This window comes from Bubalus kerabau, chromosome 4 (genome assembly GCF_029407905.1).
Source record: "Bubalus kerabau isolate K-KA32 ecotype Philippines breed swamp buffalo chromosome 4, PCC_UOA_SB_1v2, whole genome shotgun sequence".
NCBI lineage: Eukaryota > Metazoa > Chordata > Mammalia > Artiodactyla > Bovidae > Bubalus > Bubalus kerabau.
Window position 1 is genome coordinate 36,781,360 of NC_073627.1, and position 15,511 is coordinate 36,796,870.

The window sequence follows — 15,511 nt, forward strand, 5'->3', positions numbered from 1 at the left end:
GTACAGAATGAACGCTTGGGTCCCAGGAGAGAAATCCGAGGTTAGAAAGGCATGTCCAGTGGGCACTGGGCTCCCAAAGGGGAGCAGAGACAGGGAGAGAGCAGGGGCTGGCGACCTGGCCCGGGGGTCCTGCAACACACCTGCGCAGACATGTTGACTGTGAGCACTGACCACTGGCTGGAGGGCAAGGACTGCAGGACACTCTGGGCGATGGAGGTTTTTCCAGTCCCCACAGGACCCACCAGCAGGACAGGGTTCTGGCTGGCCACCATGGTGCTCACCAGGTAGTTGTAGCGGACAGTGTCGACGGTGGGCACCACGATCTTATAGAAGGGGGAGCTGGGGGTGGGGAAAGGGACTGTGTCTCAAGATCATGGCCCACTCTTTTCTAACTCCTGCTTCCTTTTGCTCCCCACTCTTCCTCCGGCATCACTGCTCTCTGATCACCCACCCTTCCTCCTGTGGGGCCTGGGGATCAGGCATTCTCTTCAGGGACCCTGTCCCATTTCCTCTAGCTTCTGCTTCCTGTCCTGGAAAGTCATCTCAACTCTCTCGCCACATCTCCCCCCACCGCAATCCTAAGCCTGACCCATCCCCCAGGCCCGGCTCTGACTTTGGAGGGTAGCGCCAACTCTTAGGGAGCTTATCCTCAAACGATGTCCAGCTCCGGATCTTTGGGTCCACGAAATACTCATACACTGTGTCCTGAGGACGAAATGTGTGTCAGATTACCAAAGCCTGCCTTTGGCTTTCCCTGCCCAGAAAAAGCACTCATAGATCACTGGGAGGAAGAAAGAGAGCTGGGTGGCAGGCTGAGGCTCAAGATGTCTGAGGATCAAAGATATAGAAAAATAGGACAGCTGGGTTGGAGGGCCCTGACCTTGTTGGGAAAAGTGCCCTCGATCTCTCGGAGGTAACTGTCGATCTTCTTGCGGCCCTCCTCATCCACAGAGGCACACACCGACCAGATCATGCTGAACACAAACGTCAGCTCTACCATGGAGGCAAAGTTCTCACTGTCAGCTGGGTTCACCTGCATGGAAAAGGAGAAGAGGAAATATCCTAAGTCTATTAATTGAAGAGATGGAGACCATACTTTGAAGAGATACATGCACCACAATGTTCATTGCAGCGTTATTCACAATAGCGAGGATGTGGAAACAACCTAGATGTCCATCAACAGAGGACTAGATAAAGAAGATGTGATACAGATATACAATGGAGTATCACTCAGCCTTTAAAAAGAATGAAATAATCCCATTTGCAGCAACATGGTTGGACCTGGAGATTATCATACTAAGTGAAGTAAGTCTGACAAAGAAAAACAAATATCACTTATGTGAAGAATCTAAAAAATAATGATACAAATGAACTTATTTATAAAACACAAACAGATTCATAGAAAACAAACATATGGTTACCAAAGGGAAAACGTTGGGGAGAGGGACAAATTGGGAAGTTGGAACTAACATATACACATGACTATATATAAAATAGCTATGCAACAAGGCTCTACTCTCTAGCACAGGATCTCTCTTCTCAATACTCTATAATGGCCTATATGGGGAAAGAATCAAGAAAGAGTAGAAGTATGCATTTGTATAACAGATTCATTTTGCCATACACCTGAAACTAATGCAACATTGTAAATCAATTATACCTCAATAAAAAAAAAATTTTTTTAAGCTACATAAAGGTAAATAGAAAAAAGAGAGAAAGAGACTTTCCTGGTGGTCCCGTGGTTAAGAATCTGCTTTGCAATGCAGGGGACTTGGGTTCGATCCCTGGTTGGGAAACTAAGATCCCATATGCTGTGGGGTAACTAAGCCTGAGTGCCACAACTAGAGTGCCCATGCGACTCAACACAGCCAAATAAATACATATTTTTTGAAAGAGAGATGGAGGGGTCTACTTTGGCAACTCATCACAAAGACTTAAAATTTCCCTCCCTTCCTGGTTCTGTTTGGAAAACCATGTAGTTGTAGAGAAACCTAAATCAAAACATTTACATAAACCTACTAAGCTACAACAGCTTACAAACCTACTACAGCTTCCCTGGTGGCTCAGACGGTAAAGCGTCTGCCTGCATTGTGGGAGACCCGGGTTCGAGTCCTGGGTCGGGAAGATCCCCTGGAGAAGGAAATGGCAATCCACTCCAGCACTCTTGCCTGGAAAATCCCACGGACGGAGGAGCCTGATAAGCTACAGTCCATGGGCATGGGGTCGCAAACAGTCGGACACGACTGAGCGACTTCACTTCACTAAGCTACAAAAGCACCACGGGAAGTTGTGCTGAGACTCTGGTGTCTGCCATATTGAATCCAGAGTCCTTGTTCTGTCCTTCCAGCTCACACCTGTACACATCTCACCATCCTCTTCTCAGGGTCTCTGCTACAGCTAAGAGGTACTGCACACCAACACCACCCATCAGCCCACCCTGCCCAGCGAGGGGCTGGCTTTCCTATCTGTGTTTCTGCAAAAGTCATTCTGTTTGCGTAGACTGCCCTCCTCTATTTGTTCTGTTCAGCCTTCTTCCCCCAGCAGTCCTCCTCAGCAGTTGAGTGCCATTGATACTACATTACTATCATTTTCCTACACGTCACCTTGCAAGTTCACCTACATAGTTTTAATTTATATTAATCATAACGGGAATGACATATACTGTTATAGATCTTAATTGTTATATAACTGTATATTAATAGTTGAATGAGCTGGCAATGCCCTTAAAAACAACATGAACCATTTCTAGGCAGTGATATAATCTCAGCAGAAAAATATCCAATTTTGGTCCTTATACCATAATTCTAAACTAAACAAAAATGTTATTCAATATCAGTTAATCTGGAAATTTCTAAAGCCCCTCATCAGACTAATTGGAGAGCTCCTCCCAGCAAAAACAGTATCCCAAAGGCTCACAGATTCCAAGATTTAATACTTAATTTCAGAAAGAATGGAGAAATGAGGAACCAAATGAACTATCCTCAGCTCTTAAATACAGGCAGGAAATTATAGTGAGGCCCATTGTGCTCTCTATCTGATTTGGATATAAATACATAGTTTGGCCTCGAAGCGCGTGTGCCCACATGGACACATGTGCGCATGCATACACACACCCTTGCTGCCTCCACAGTTGGTGAGGCCTCCTCTTGGAGTCTCTGCTCCACTCAAGCCTCATGTTCCAATTGTGTCTCAGACACATCGTTTCCCGGACATTTTCCCGGGAGGCTGAGAGCCCTTCCTGCCCTAGCCCCCTCTCACCCCATTCTCCGGAGTGGCCAGGGCGGAGTACAGCTTGCAGAGGGAGATGATGCCACTATATTCTGGGAGGGGCACCAGCTCATTGCAGTTGTCCTTCTTGAAGGTCAGCATCTTGTTGATGAACTTTTCGAACATGCGCTGAAGGGGCTCAGCCTCCACCTGGCATTGAATGAGCAGAGGCTCTGAATTATTCTGTGCAACCCCCCAGGCCCCACTGGTTACTTCCCGCTCCTCCATCTCCTTCATACCTTTGGCCTCTTGTCCAGCCATGACTGAACATAGGGCTTCCAGCCTAGGTCTGTGTAATCGGTGTACACCATCCCGCAACGAGACACGGTGGCCGGGGAGGCCACTGCCAAGTTCTCCACTTCGAACAGGAGAGACACCTACAGATATACTTGGTCAGAACCTTGTCTTTCCCTCAATAGTAAAAACACCCAGAATTCTGATGCCGCAAGGTGTCTCTACTGAGTACCATGTGTGGCAGGATGAATAAGGACCTAAGCTTTACAAATGATTTGCTTATTTAAAAAAATTAGGGCTTATTCAAGGTCATCCTTATGAGAAGTCTCTCTTCCCCTCACATTGTTTGACTGGGTAGGAAAGGGTGGGCTCTTTACAAAAGCTCATAAATTATAGCCCAGGTGCACAAGGGCGGGTCATTCCCCCATATGTCAGTGGCAATGAGGCTGCCTTAGTCTCTGCCACAGCGCATCCTGGTACACAGTTCTCTATACGATTGTCCTCAGCGTCCGTGGCAGACAGGCATCTCTTCTTCAGTCTCAGGTTGCCCTGAGGTGTCCTCCTCCTCTTTCTTATTCCTATAGAATTTCCTCTTTTCTCTTGCCCCTGCTCTTCCCCTTAGCCCTGCCCCAGGGCCCTCCAGTTTCCACCCCCCAACCTGCTCAGGCATTGCGATGCGCTCTCCGTTGATGAGGGTCAGCACTTTGTTATCATCCATGACGGAGTTCATGCTCTCAATCCATAGAGTGTCCACAGGGCCATCGAAAAGGATCCACTTCTCATCTGGTTTCTCGTCTTGGTAGGAGGTGGAGGAGAAGGAAACCACAGCTTTGTTACCTCGCCCTCCCTCCATGCTCATCTCCCTGGAGACGCAACCAGTTGCTTCCTGGGATCTCTGCATTTCCAAGCATTTTTCCCCCCCAAATTGAGTTTTCTACCCCCACACTGCCCACCCCCTCAGGAAATTCAGACATCTGCTCTCCCCACCCCACGACCCCTTGGGTACCTACCTGCACATGCTGTCCTCATGACACTGGACAGGACGCCATCCGTCCATTCATTTGTGTTGAGGTCATATTCCCCATACAGCTCCCCTAGGGACAGTGCCTTAGGGTTCAAAGGGAACTCCTAAAATAGACACAGGAAGGGAGTTTTGAGCTGCCGGCAGACACAAATCCCAGGCTGTCCCTTTATTTCCAGGTATTTGTATTCAGCCTCGGTCTCTCTCACCCCTCCCAGGCCGCCCTCCTGGTCTGTACTGCCCTCCCTACATCCTGGCGCCCCCGCCTGCTACTCAAGTCTCGGACAGCAGTCCCACTGCCCCAGCTCCGCACCCTGACAATGTTGAAGTTGGGCTCCCCCGCACGGCACAGGGAGGACAAGGAGGACTGGAGAATCCGCCACGAGGCAGTCTTGCCGCTGCCTGTGCAGCCCACGATCATGGTGGAGTGGCGGGAATTCTTGGTTTCATACAACTGGATGACCTTGGTGAGGGTGAACGGGGTGGGCTGCAGGCCCATGTCCCGAATCTCCTGCTCAATGGTCTCCCGCAGCTGAGAGAAGGGGAAATACAGGAAACGGAAGAAAAGGGTGAGGCATATACAGGGCTTTCAAAAGCTCCCCAGTGTCTGCGAGGATAATACTCAAATGGTTTTAAAAAATGGCACCAGGGCCCTTTGCACCCTGGCAGTTGTTCTTTCCTTGGGAAGTTGGCCAATTGCAGAGTTAAGAGATTGGGCTCTGGAGTCAGCCAGTCTGGGTCCGCAGGTTTCAGCCATGTGAACCTGTGTGAGTGAACTTCTTTGAGACTCAGTTTCCTAATCTGTTAACTGGAAGTCATGATAGTACTTCACCCTCAGGGCTGTTGTATTCAATAAAATAGTCAACACGAAACACAATGTCTGATACAAAGTTATACAAATATCTTCTAATATCATTCAAAAAACATTTATTAAACCTCTAAAGTAGGTGCCAAGCAGTGTGCTTGGTGCTGAGAACAAATTAGTGTTCATCCCATTGCAGGGTCCATAGTCTAGTGGGGGAGCCAGACATTAATCAACTCACCAACTAAGTTAAAAAGGAATGCTTACAAAAGATGAAAACTCTGATTCGAGAAGATACATGCATCCCAGTGTTCACAGCAGTGATATTTACAATAGCCAAGACACAGAAGTAACCTAAATGCTCATCAACATGAATGGATAAAGAAGATGTGGTAGAAAAGAATGAAATAATGCCATCTGCAACAACATGGATGAACCTAGATTTTATCATATTAAGTAAGTCACACAGAGGATTAAGTAACTCGACAGAGGATGAGATGGTAGGATGGCATCACCGACTCAATGGACATGAGTTTGAGTAAACTCTGGGAGTTGGTGATGAACAGGGAGGCCTGGTGTGCTGCAGTCCATGGGGTCACACACAGTCAGACACGACTGAGCAACTGAACTGAACTGAAGTCACAGAGAGAAAGACAAATATCATATGATATTACTTACATGGAATCTTAAAAAATTATACAAATAAACTTATTTACAAAGCAGAAACAGAATCACAGACACAGAAGAAAAACTCATGGTTACCAGACGGGGAAAGGGCAGGGATAAATTAAGAGTTTGAGATTAGCAGATACAGCTGCTATATATAAAATAAACAAGCACCTCCTTTACAGCAAAATCACTGCAGATGCTGACTGCAGCCATGAAATTAAAAGATGCTTGCTCCTTGGAAGAAAAGCTATGACAAACTTAGATAGCATTTTAAAAAGCAGGGACATTACTTTGTCAACAAAGGTCTGTCTAGTCAGACCTTTGTTTTTCCAGTAGTTGTTCGTTTTTCCAGTATTCATGTGTGGATGTGAGAGTTGGACCATAAAGAAGGCTGAGAGCCAAAGAATTGATACTTTTGAACTGTGGTGTTGGAGAAGACTCTTGAGAGTCCCTTGGACTGCAAGGAGATCCAACCAGTCAATCCTAAAGGCAATCAGTCCTGAATATTCATTGGAAGGACTGATGCTGAGTCTGAAGCTCCAATACTTTGGCCACCTGATGCAAATTGCTGACTCATTGGAAAAGACCCTGATGCTGGGATAGACTGAAGGCAGGAGGAGAATGGGACAACAGAGGACGAGATGGTCGGATGGCATCACCAACTCAATGGACATGAGTTTGGGTAAGCTCCGGGAGATGGTGAAGGACAGGGAAGCCTGGCATTTTGTAGTCCATGGGGTCTCAAAGAGTCGGACACAACTGAGCAACTGAACAACTTTACAGCACAAGGAACCATATAAAATATCTTGTCATAACCTATAATGGAAAAGAATCTGAAAAATAATATACATGTAAATATATATGTAATTATACATTATATAAAATATGTATATAATTATAAATTACTATAATTATATATACACATATATATGTGGATTTCGGAGAAGGCGATGGCACCCCACTCCAGTACTCTTGCCTGGAAAATCCCATGGATGGAGGAGCCCGGTAGGCTGCAATCCGTGGGGTTGCTCAGAGTCGGACATGACTGAGCGACTTCACTTTCATTTTTCACCTTCACGCATTGGAGAAGGAAATGGCAACCCACTCCAGTATTCTTGCCTGGAGAATCCCAGGGATGGGGGAGCCTAGTGGGCTGCTGTCTATGGGGTCGCACAGAGTCGGACACGACTGAAGCGACTTAGCAGCAGTAGCATGTGGTTTTACATATATATAAAACTGAATCACTTTGCTGTACACCTGAAACTAACACAACACTGTAAATCAACTAGGCATCAATAAAAATTTTGTGTGTGTGTGTTTTATTTTTTTAATTTATTTTAATTGGAGGCTAATTAATTTACAATATGGATTTCTTTGGAGGGAATGATGCTGAAGCTGAAACTCCAGTACTTTGGCCACCTCATACGAAGAGCTGACTCACTGGAAAAGACTCTGATGCTGGGAGGGATTGGGGGCAGGAGGAGAAGGGGACGACAGAGGATGAGAAGGCTGGATGACATCACTGACTCGATGGACCTGAGTCTGAGTGAACTCCGGGAGTTGGTGATGGACAGGGAGGCCTGGCGTGCTGCAATTCATGGGGTCGCAAAGAGTCGGACACGACTGAGCGACTGAACTAAACTGAACTGAACTGAGTGGTATTTGCCATACATTGACATGAATCAGCCATAAGTGTACATGTGTTCCCCATTCTGAACCCCTCTCCCACCTCCCTCCCCATCCCATCCCTCTGGGTCATCCCAGTGCACCAGCCCTGAGCACCCTATCTCATGCATCGAACCTGGACTGGCAATCTGTTTCACATATGATAATATACATGTTTCAATGCCATTCTCTCAGATTATCCCACCCTTGCCTTCTCCCACAGAGTCCAAAAGACTCTTCTATACATTTGTGTCTCTTTTGCTGTCTTGCATATAGGGTTATCATTACCATTTTTCTAAATTCCATATATATACATTAGTATACTGTATTGGTGTTTTTCTTTCTGACTTACTTCATTCTGTATAATAGGCTCCAATTTCATCCACCTCATTAGAACTGACTCAAATGTATTCTTTTTAATGGCTGAGTAATATTCCATTGTGTATATGTATCACAGCTTTCTTATCCATTCGTCTGCTGATGGACATCTAGGTTACTTCCATGTCCTGGCTATTACAAACAGTACTGTGATGAACATTGGGGTACACGTGTCTCTTTCAATTCTGGTTTCCTCGGTGTGTATGCCCAGCAGTGGGATTGCTGGGTCATATGGCAGTTCTAGTTCCAGTTTTTTAGGGACTCTCCACACTGTTCTCCATAGTGGCTATACTAGTTTGCATTCCCACCAACAGTGTAAGAGGGTTCTCTTTTCTCCACACCCTCTCCAGCATTTATTGTTTGTAGACTTTTGGATAGTAGCCATTCTGACCAGCATGAGATGGTACCTCATTGTGGTTTTGATTTGCATTTCTCTGATAATGAGTGATGTTGAGCATCTTTTCATGTGTTTGTTAGCCATCTGTATGTCTTCTTTGGAGAAATGTCTGTTTAGTTCTTTGGCCCATTTTTTGATTGGGTGGTTTATTTTTCTGGAATTGAGCTGCAGGAGTTGCTTGTATATTTTTGAGATTCTTTGTCAGTTGCTTCATTTGCTATTATTTTCTCCCATTCTGAAGGCTGTCTTTTCACCTTGCTTATAGTTTCCTTCATTGTGCAAAAGCTTTAAAGTTTAATTAGGTCCCATTTGTTTATTTTTGCTTTTATTTCCATTACTCTGGAGGTGGGTCATAGAGTATCCTGCTGTGATTTATGTCTGAGAGTGTTTTGCCTATGTTTTCCTCTAGGAGTTTTATAGTTTCTGGTCTTACGTTTAGATCTTTAATCCATTTTTAGTTTATTTTTCTGTATGGTGTTAGAAACTGTTCTAATTTCATTCTTTTACAAGTGGTTGACCAGTTTTCCCAGCAACGCTTGTTAAGAGATTGTCTTTTCCCCATTGTATATTCTTGCCTCCTTTGTCAAAGATAAGGTGTCCATAGGTGTGTGGATTTATCTCTGGGCTTTCTATTTTGTTCCACTGATCTATATTTCTGTCTTTGTGCTGGTACCATACTGTCTTGATGACTGTAGCTTTGTAGTATGGCCTGAAGTCAGGCAGGTTGATTCCTCCAGTTCCATTCTTCTTTCTCAAGATTGCTTTGGCTATTTGAGGTTTTTTGTATTTCCATACAAATTGTGAAATTATTTGTTCTAGTTCTGTGAAAAATACCTTTGGTAGCTTGATAGGGATTGCACTGAATCTTTAGATTGCTTTAGGTAGTATACTCATTTTCACTATATTGATTCTTCCGATCCATGAACATGGTATATTTCTCCATCTATTTGTGTCCTCTTTGATTTCTTGCACCAGTGTTTTATAGTTTTCTATATGTAAGTCTTTTGTTTCTTTAGGTAGATATATTCCTAAGTATTTTATTCTTTTTTTTGCAATGGTGAATGGAATTGTTTCCTTAATTTCTCTTTCTGTTTTCTCATTGTTATTGTATAGGAATGCAAGGGATTTCTATGTGTTAATTTTATATCCTGCAACTTTACTATATTCATTGATTAGCTCTAGTAATTTTCTGGTGGAGTCTTTAGGGTTTTCTATGTAGAGGAGCATGTCATCTGCAAACAGTGAGAGTTTTACTTCTTCTTTTCCAATCTGGATTCCTTTTCTTTTTCTGCTCTGATTGCTGTGGCTAAAACTTCCAAAACTATGTTGAATAGTAGTGGTGAGAGTGGGCACCCTTGTCTTGTTCCTGACTTTAGGGGAAATGCTTTCAATTTTTCACCACTGAGGATAATGTTTGCTGTGGGTTTGTCATATATAGCTTTTATTATGTTGAGGTATGTTCCTTCTATTCCTACTTTCTGGAGTGTTTTTATCATAAATGGATGTTGGATTTTGTCAAAGGCTTTCCCTGCATCTATGAGATAATCATATGGTTTTTATCTTTCAATTTGTTAATGTGGTGTATTATATTGATTGATTTGCAGATATTAAAGAATCCTTGCATCCCTGGGATAAAGCCCACTTGGTCACGATGTATGATCTTTTTAATATGTTGTTGGATTCTGTTTGCTAGAATTTTGTTAAGGATTTTTGAATCTATGTTCATCAGTGATATTGGCCTGTGGTTTTCTTTTTTTGTGACATCTTTGTCAGGTTTTGGTATTAGGGTGATGGTGGCCTCATAGAATGAGTTTGGAAGTTTACCTTCCTCTGCAATTTTCTGGAAGAGTTTGAGTAGGATAGGTGTTAGCTCTTCTCTAAATTTTTGGTAGAATTCAGCTGTGAAGCCGTCTGGTCCTGGGCTTATATGTATGTATGTATATAATTATTATATATAAATAAATTATTATAATTATATTACACATATATATGTGGATTTACATATATATAAAACTGAATCACTTTGCTGTACACCTGAAACACAACACTGTAAATCAACTAGGCTTCAATAAAGTTTTTTTAAAAATAAAAAATAAGCAAATGCTTATAGAACCATGACACATGTGGGTCCCAGAAGAGTGTGACATTTTAAAATACACAGCCAATGGAACCAAATAATTTCAAAAATATGCAGGATTTTACTTGTATCTCTCAAATACACTAAGAGGCCTCACTTCTACTACTTCCTTCCACTGTCTGAGAATTAGTTGTATTATCATGTTTGTGTGTATTTATGTGTGTATGTGTATTAAGCATCATGCCCCAAGTTTTGTTTTTTTTTTAATTAAAAAAAATTTATTTACTTGGCTGTGCCATGTCTTGTTGCAGCACACTGGCTCATTAGTTATGGTACATGGGATCTAGCTCCCTGACCAGGGATTGAACCCCAGCCCCCTGCATTGGGAGTGCAGTCTTAGCCACCGGATCACCAGGAAAGTTTCTTAATCTCCATTTTTAACAGGGTTTTCTCCTTTCCTCAACTATATTTTGTGTCCCCCAAACCAGAGACCTACTATTTTTACCCTCTAGTCTTCTGCCAAAGTGGGAAAGGGACAGCCATCCAGGGACACAGAGAAGGGGAGACCTGCTCTCGAGACAGTTTGCCTCCAATCCTTCTTATTTTAGCTACATCCCCTTTACTCAGTGGGCTTCCCTGATAGCTCAGTTGATAAAGAATCCGCCTGCAAAGAAGGAGACCCTGGTTCAATTCCTGGGTCAGGAAGATCCCCTTGGAGAAGGAACAGGCTACCCACTCCAGTATTCTTGGGCTTCCACAAGTCTAATTCCTTTACTCGGTGGCTCAGCGGTAAAGAGTCCGCCTGCAATGCAGGAGACGTGTGTTCAATCCCTGGGCCAGGAAGATCCCCTGGAGGAGGGCATGGCAACCCACTCCAGTACTCTTGCCAGGGAAATCCCACGGACAGAAGGATAGGCTACCCACTCCACTATTCTTGGGCTTCCCTTGTAGCTCAGTCCACAGGCGGGCTACAGTCCACAGTCCACAGGATTGCAGAGTCAGACACGACTAAGTGACTGAGGATTAGCACCCCCAACACCTACTTCCTACTTAACAATTCTCCCTACTTCCAGCCTCTCAGGTTTGCTGAGAGTCACAACACAAGTCACTACTTGATTCATTTATTTCCTATGTCTATACTTCTGTTGTTATCGCCTCTCTCATTCACCCCATCCTTCCTGGTAAAGATGCCTTTTTAAAAAAACATCCCTTTAGAGTAGTTGCAGCAGGTTTTCAAAAGGAAACAAAATTGTTTTTAATCCACCTTTTTACCTAGAAGTCCTCTCTGAATATAATGAGGTTGTTGGGTTTTTTAAATTTCAATTATATTTTTTCATTTGTAGCAATTCTATTGGTTCTTTTCAAGTCTACTCTATTTAGAAGTATCTTGTTCCTAGATCACAGTTTCAAACTTCTCTCTTATTTCTTTAAACATACTAAATGTAGGTACTTTTAGAATTCTGTGCTGATTATTGTCCATATCTGTAGTCTTCATGGGTCTGATTGCGCTGTTTTGTTGTTCTCTGGCTTCCCTTCATGATATCTTGTTTCCTTGTTTGTTTTGTGATTTTTGACCAGAAGTTGCTCATTTTCTTAGGCTTTTATGAGAATTCTTTGGGCTTTTAAGTTGAAGTTTCATTCTTCTAGAAATAATTTGCATTTGTTTCTGCCAGTCGCTTGGGGAAGACACTAACAACCTGGAAATACTTCAAATTAAATTCTAAATTTGAGATCTGGGGGGAGTACACAGTAAAATAAATGATGACCAGAAGCCATGTGAGGGCTGACTCAAGGTTAGGAAGTCTCAAAGGAGATTCCACCCGTTCCTCTCACTGCCAGTGGTCGTGACAAGCAAGTTTCTTTACTGTACGGACCCTCCTCAGTGGTGGGTTTCTCACTTTCCCACTTACTGAAGGTGTTTTCCCTTGTGGGCCAAAGTCTACGCACGACTGGGTTTTCTGTTATACCTCAAAACCCGAGCTACTTTATCTCCTTTCCTCAGTGTCTTACGTTCAACAAAACCTTTCAGGGAGAAAGCCAGCTTTGCAATTCACTTGCCTCCCTGCTTTTACTTCCCCTCCTTCATCCCAGAATTCTTTCTTTAGCAATACATTTTAAAAGGTGTGTTTTTATGTTTTTATACAGCATTTTAGTGGTTTCAATGGAAAGGATCACTCAGGATATCTAAACTGCCATATTGCCAGACAAGAAAATTCCTACACATTCTACAATTCTCCTCCCCTGGCCCTTTCCATTCCACTCTTCTCCCTTATCAAACAGCTCCTAGCAGTCTCTCCTCAAAACTCCCTGAATGAGGACAGAGGCAGAAGACAGGAGAGGGCCGATGGGTATAAAGTAGAAAGGTCAGTGGACCAGAGATCTCCATGAAGTCAAGGAACTGATGAGTAGAAGTCCTTAAGCAGGTGAGTCGGGGCCTGGGGAGTTGAGGGGAGAATGTAGAGTGTTGGAATAAGTTTGTATCATTCACTAACCACCAGGGAGTCCCACTTTATAGATAAAGTAGCCCAAAGAAAGGGTAACCATCTTGCTCAAAGTCATAGCCAGTTGAATGGATAGCCAGTGAAGGGCAGAACAAGGCCTGGAAGCCAGGTGTCTTGTTCCCAGGACACCACAGGATCCACATTCACACAAGAGGTCAGGGAGAGTCTTGGGGATCAAATACCTTGCCATAGTCAATGACTGGCAGCTCGATGCTGGGGAACAGATCTTGCACGATGGCATTGAAGAGGGGCACGTCGACAGAAGTCAGCTTGGCAATATTCATGTCTCTCATTGAGAGCAGCAGAACCTGGAGGGGAAAGACAGAGACTCAGGCTGGAGGAGCCAGGGCCCAGCTCTTCATTAGGCCTTTCCTCTCTAGAGGGGTGAGAAGCAGGAGCTAAGAACAAGGGAGGACTTCCCTGGTGGTACAGTGAACCAGAGTCTGCCTGCCATTGCAGAGGACATGCATTTGATCCCTAGTCTGGAAAGATACCACAGGACGTGGAGCAATTAAGCCTAAGGACCACAACTACTGGAGCCCCCATTCTAGAGGCTGGGAGTCGTAACTACTGAACCCGAGTGCAACTACTGAAGCCCAGGCATGTAAAGACCGTGCTCCACAACAAGTGAAGCCACCACAATGAGAAGCCCATGCATGGCAACAAAGAGTAGCTCCCACTCACCACAACTAGGGAAAGCTCGTATGCAGCAATGAAGAACCAGCACAGCCAAAAATAAATAAATAAGAAAGAAGAACAATGGACACACCCAAGCTAGTCTTGAGCAACAGGACAGGTGGAACTTGGGCAACACCAAGGAGGGCTGGAAGAGTGGGAAAACTGATTGAGGGAAAGTAAGGATGTGAAAAACTCCAGTGAAGGTGCAGAGGACCAGTGATGGTGGTGGTTAAGGGTCAAGACGGCGTCCTCAGTCTACCTCTTCATCAGACAGGTCGGGCTGCAGGCGGCGCTTTTTGCCAGCATAGCGCAGGAGGGAGGTGAGGGCACGCAGGCCGAAGTCATAGTGGTCTTGTCTGGAGAGCTGCTGCACAGCCAGCGAGTAAAGCGTGTACACCTTCTTGGCCAGAACCTGGAGGCCAAAACAGAGGAAGGAACCATCCATTTCCCCATAAATCCCTCTGCTTCATGTAGGGACAGTTACAGATACAAGAAGGTGGGTGCCTGGGCATGAAGCAACTGGGGGACAAAGGATGGGAAGATCTTGTGAATTGTGCCATCAAGGACTAGTGGCGTGATAGAGGGAAGACCTCTCTCCTCTGGATTCTCCTGCCCCAATATCCTACTGAGAGTCAGGTACATTTCTTGTAGGATAAAATGATTGTGAGGACTTTGGGGGAGGGGGTTTCTTGGGCCCAGAGGGTAATCATGGATGAGAAATAAAGTATCGGAGACAAGAGATAATCAGAATACCTTGCAGTTGCCAAAGCCTTCCCCAAAAAGAATGATTTCTGCAATAAGTGTAGAGTCGGGCACTACCATGGCAATTGGCCGGAACATGGATTTAAGATTGTCAGGAAGCTCTGTGCGCCCAGCATAGCCTGGAAAACAGCACCACGTATTCAGAATCCATGAAAGAGTAAGCAAAAGTGTTGATTGCTCAGTCGTGTCCAACTCTTTGAAACCCTATGAACTCTTTGAAACCCTCTCAGGCTCCTCTGTCCGTGGATTCTCAGGCAACAATACTGCAGTGGGTAGCCATTCCCTTCTCCAGGGGACACTGCTTCCCAAAGACCTACTTCCCCATCAATCCCATTCTCCCCATTCTCTGCTTCATCCTGAGCTCTCTCCCCAGCTCCAACTCCAAGATCTCTTCCTCTCTCATCTCGGCCCTGGCTTTTCCTACACCTCTCTGCTCTTCTTTCCTACCCCTGGCCCTTTCCTTACTTGCTGCAAGGCCCTGCTTCAGACTCAAATTACAGAGCTGTCTTGTTCCCATCTCTCCAAGTTTCATGGATTGGGTGGGCCAAAAAGTTTGTTCAGGTTTATTCATTAAGATGTTATGGAAAAACCTGAATGAACTTTGTGGCTGACCCAATATAACTCACTTGGTGCTAATAGAAATCACAGCTGTTTATCTGATTCTTTTAGTGCGGAAGCCCTTTCCTGTTTTCTCCTAGATCCTACCCACAGAGCTGTTCCTAGGCAACAGTGATGAGAGACCCTAGGCCCTGCACTTCAGGGAGGTTCTCTCATCTGGCAAAAGGGATGGCAGATAGACCAGAACTCTAGGAGCTAGTTCAACAGAAGAAAAAAGCTAAGTACCTTGAAAGACTAGGATGACATCTATGCACCCGAGCCAACACTAATCCCTTTAGGAAAGACAGTAAGGTTGCTTCTCCTTCTCCTAGAAATGCATGTGTTCATCCTTTTCTCATACTTTGTTGCCTTTAGCAGCACTGCACTTGGCTAAATGCACTGGCCTGGGGTGGGGGAGAGGGAAGATGCACGGACATTTGCCCCCAGGAGCCCCATCTACTCT

At 44.5% G+C, this 15,511-nt stretch overlaps 1 protein-coding gene across 2 annotated transcripts in view; it reads right to left on the minus strand.

Annotated features, from left to right (window-relative positions):
• The window catches only part of DNAH2 (dynein axonemal heavy chain 2), a 109,607-nt gene that overhangs the window by 36,795 nt on the left and 57,301 nt on the right, over nt 1-15,511 (minus strand). For both annotated transcript variants that reach the window (XM_055576633.1, XM_055576632.1), the window contains 11 exons: nt 14,443-14,570; nt 13,949-14,101; nt 13,194-13,319; nt 4,836-5,054; nt 4,512-4,629; nt 4,160-4,296; nt 3,507-3,644; nt 3,259-3,417; nt 881-1,033; nt 614-705; nt 141-339 (listed from right to left, as the gene is read on the minus strand). In XM_055576633.1, coding sequence (XP_055432608.1) covers nt 141-339; nt 614-705; nt 881-1,033; nt 3,259-3,417; nt 3,507-3,644; nt 4,160-4,296; nt 4,512-4,629; nt 4,836-5,054; nt 13,194-13,319; nt 13,949-14,101; nt 14,443-14,570 — 1,622 coding nt within the window. The remainder of the gene's footprint in view (nt 1-140; nt 340-613; nt 706-880; nt 1,034-3,258; nt 3,418-3,506; nt 3,645-4,159; nt 4,297-4,511; nt 4,630-4,835; nt 5,055-13,193; nt 13,320-13,948; nt 14,102-14,442; nt 14,571-15,511) is intronic.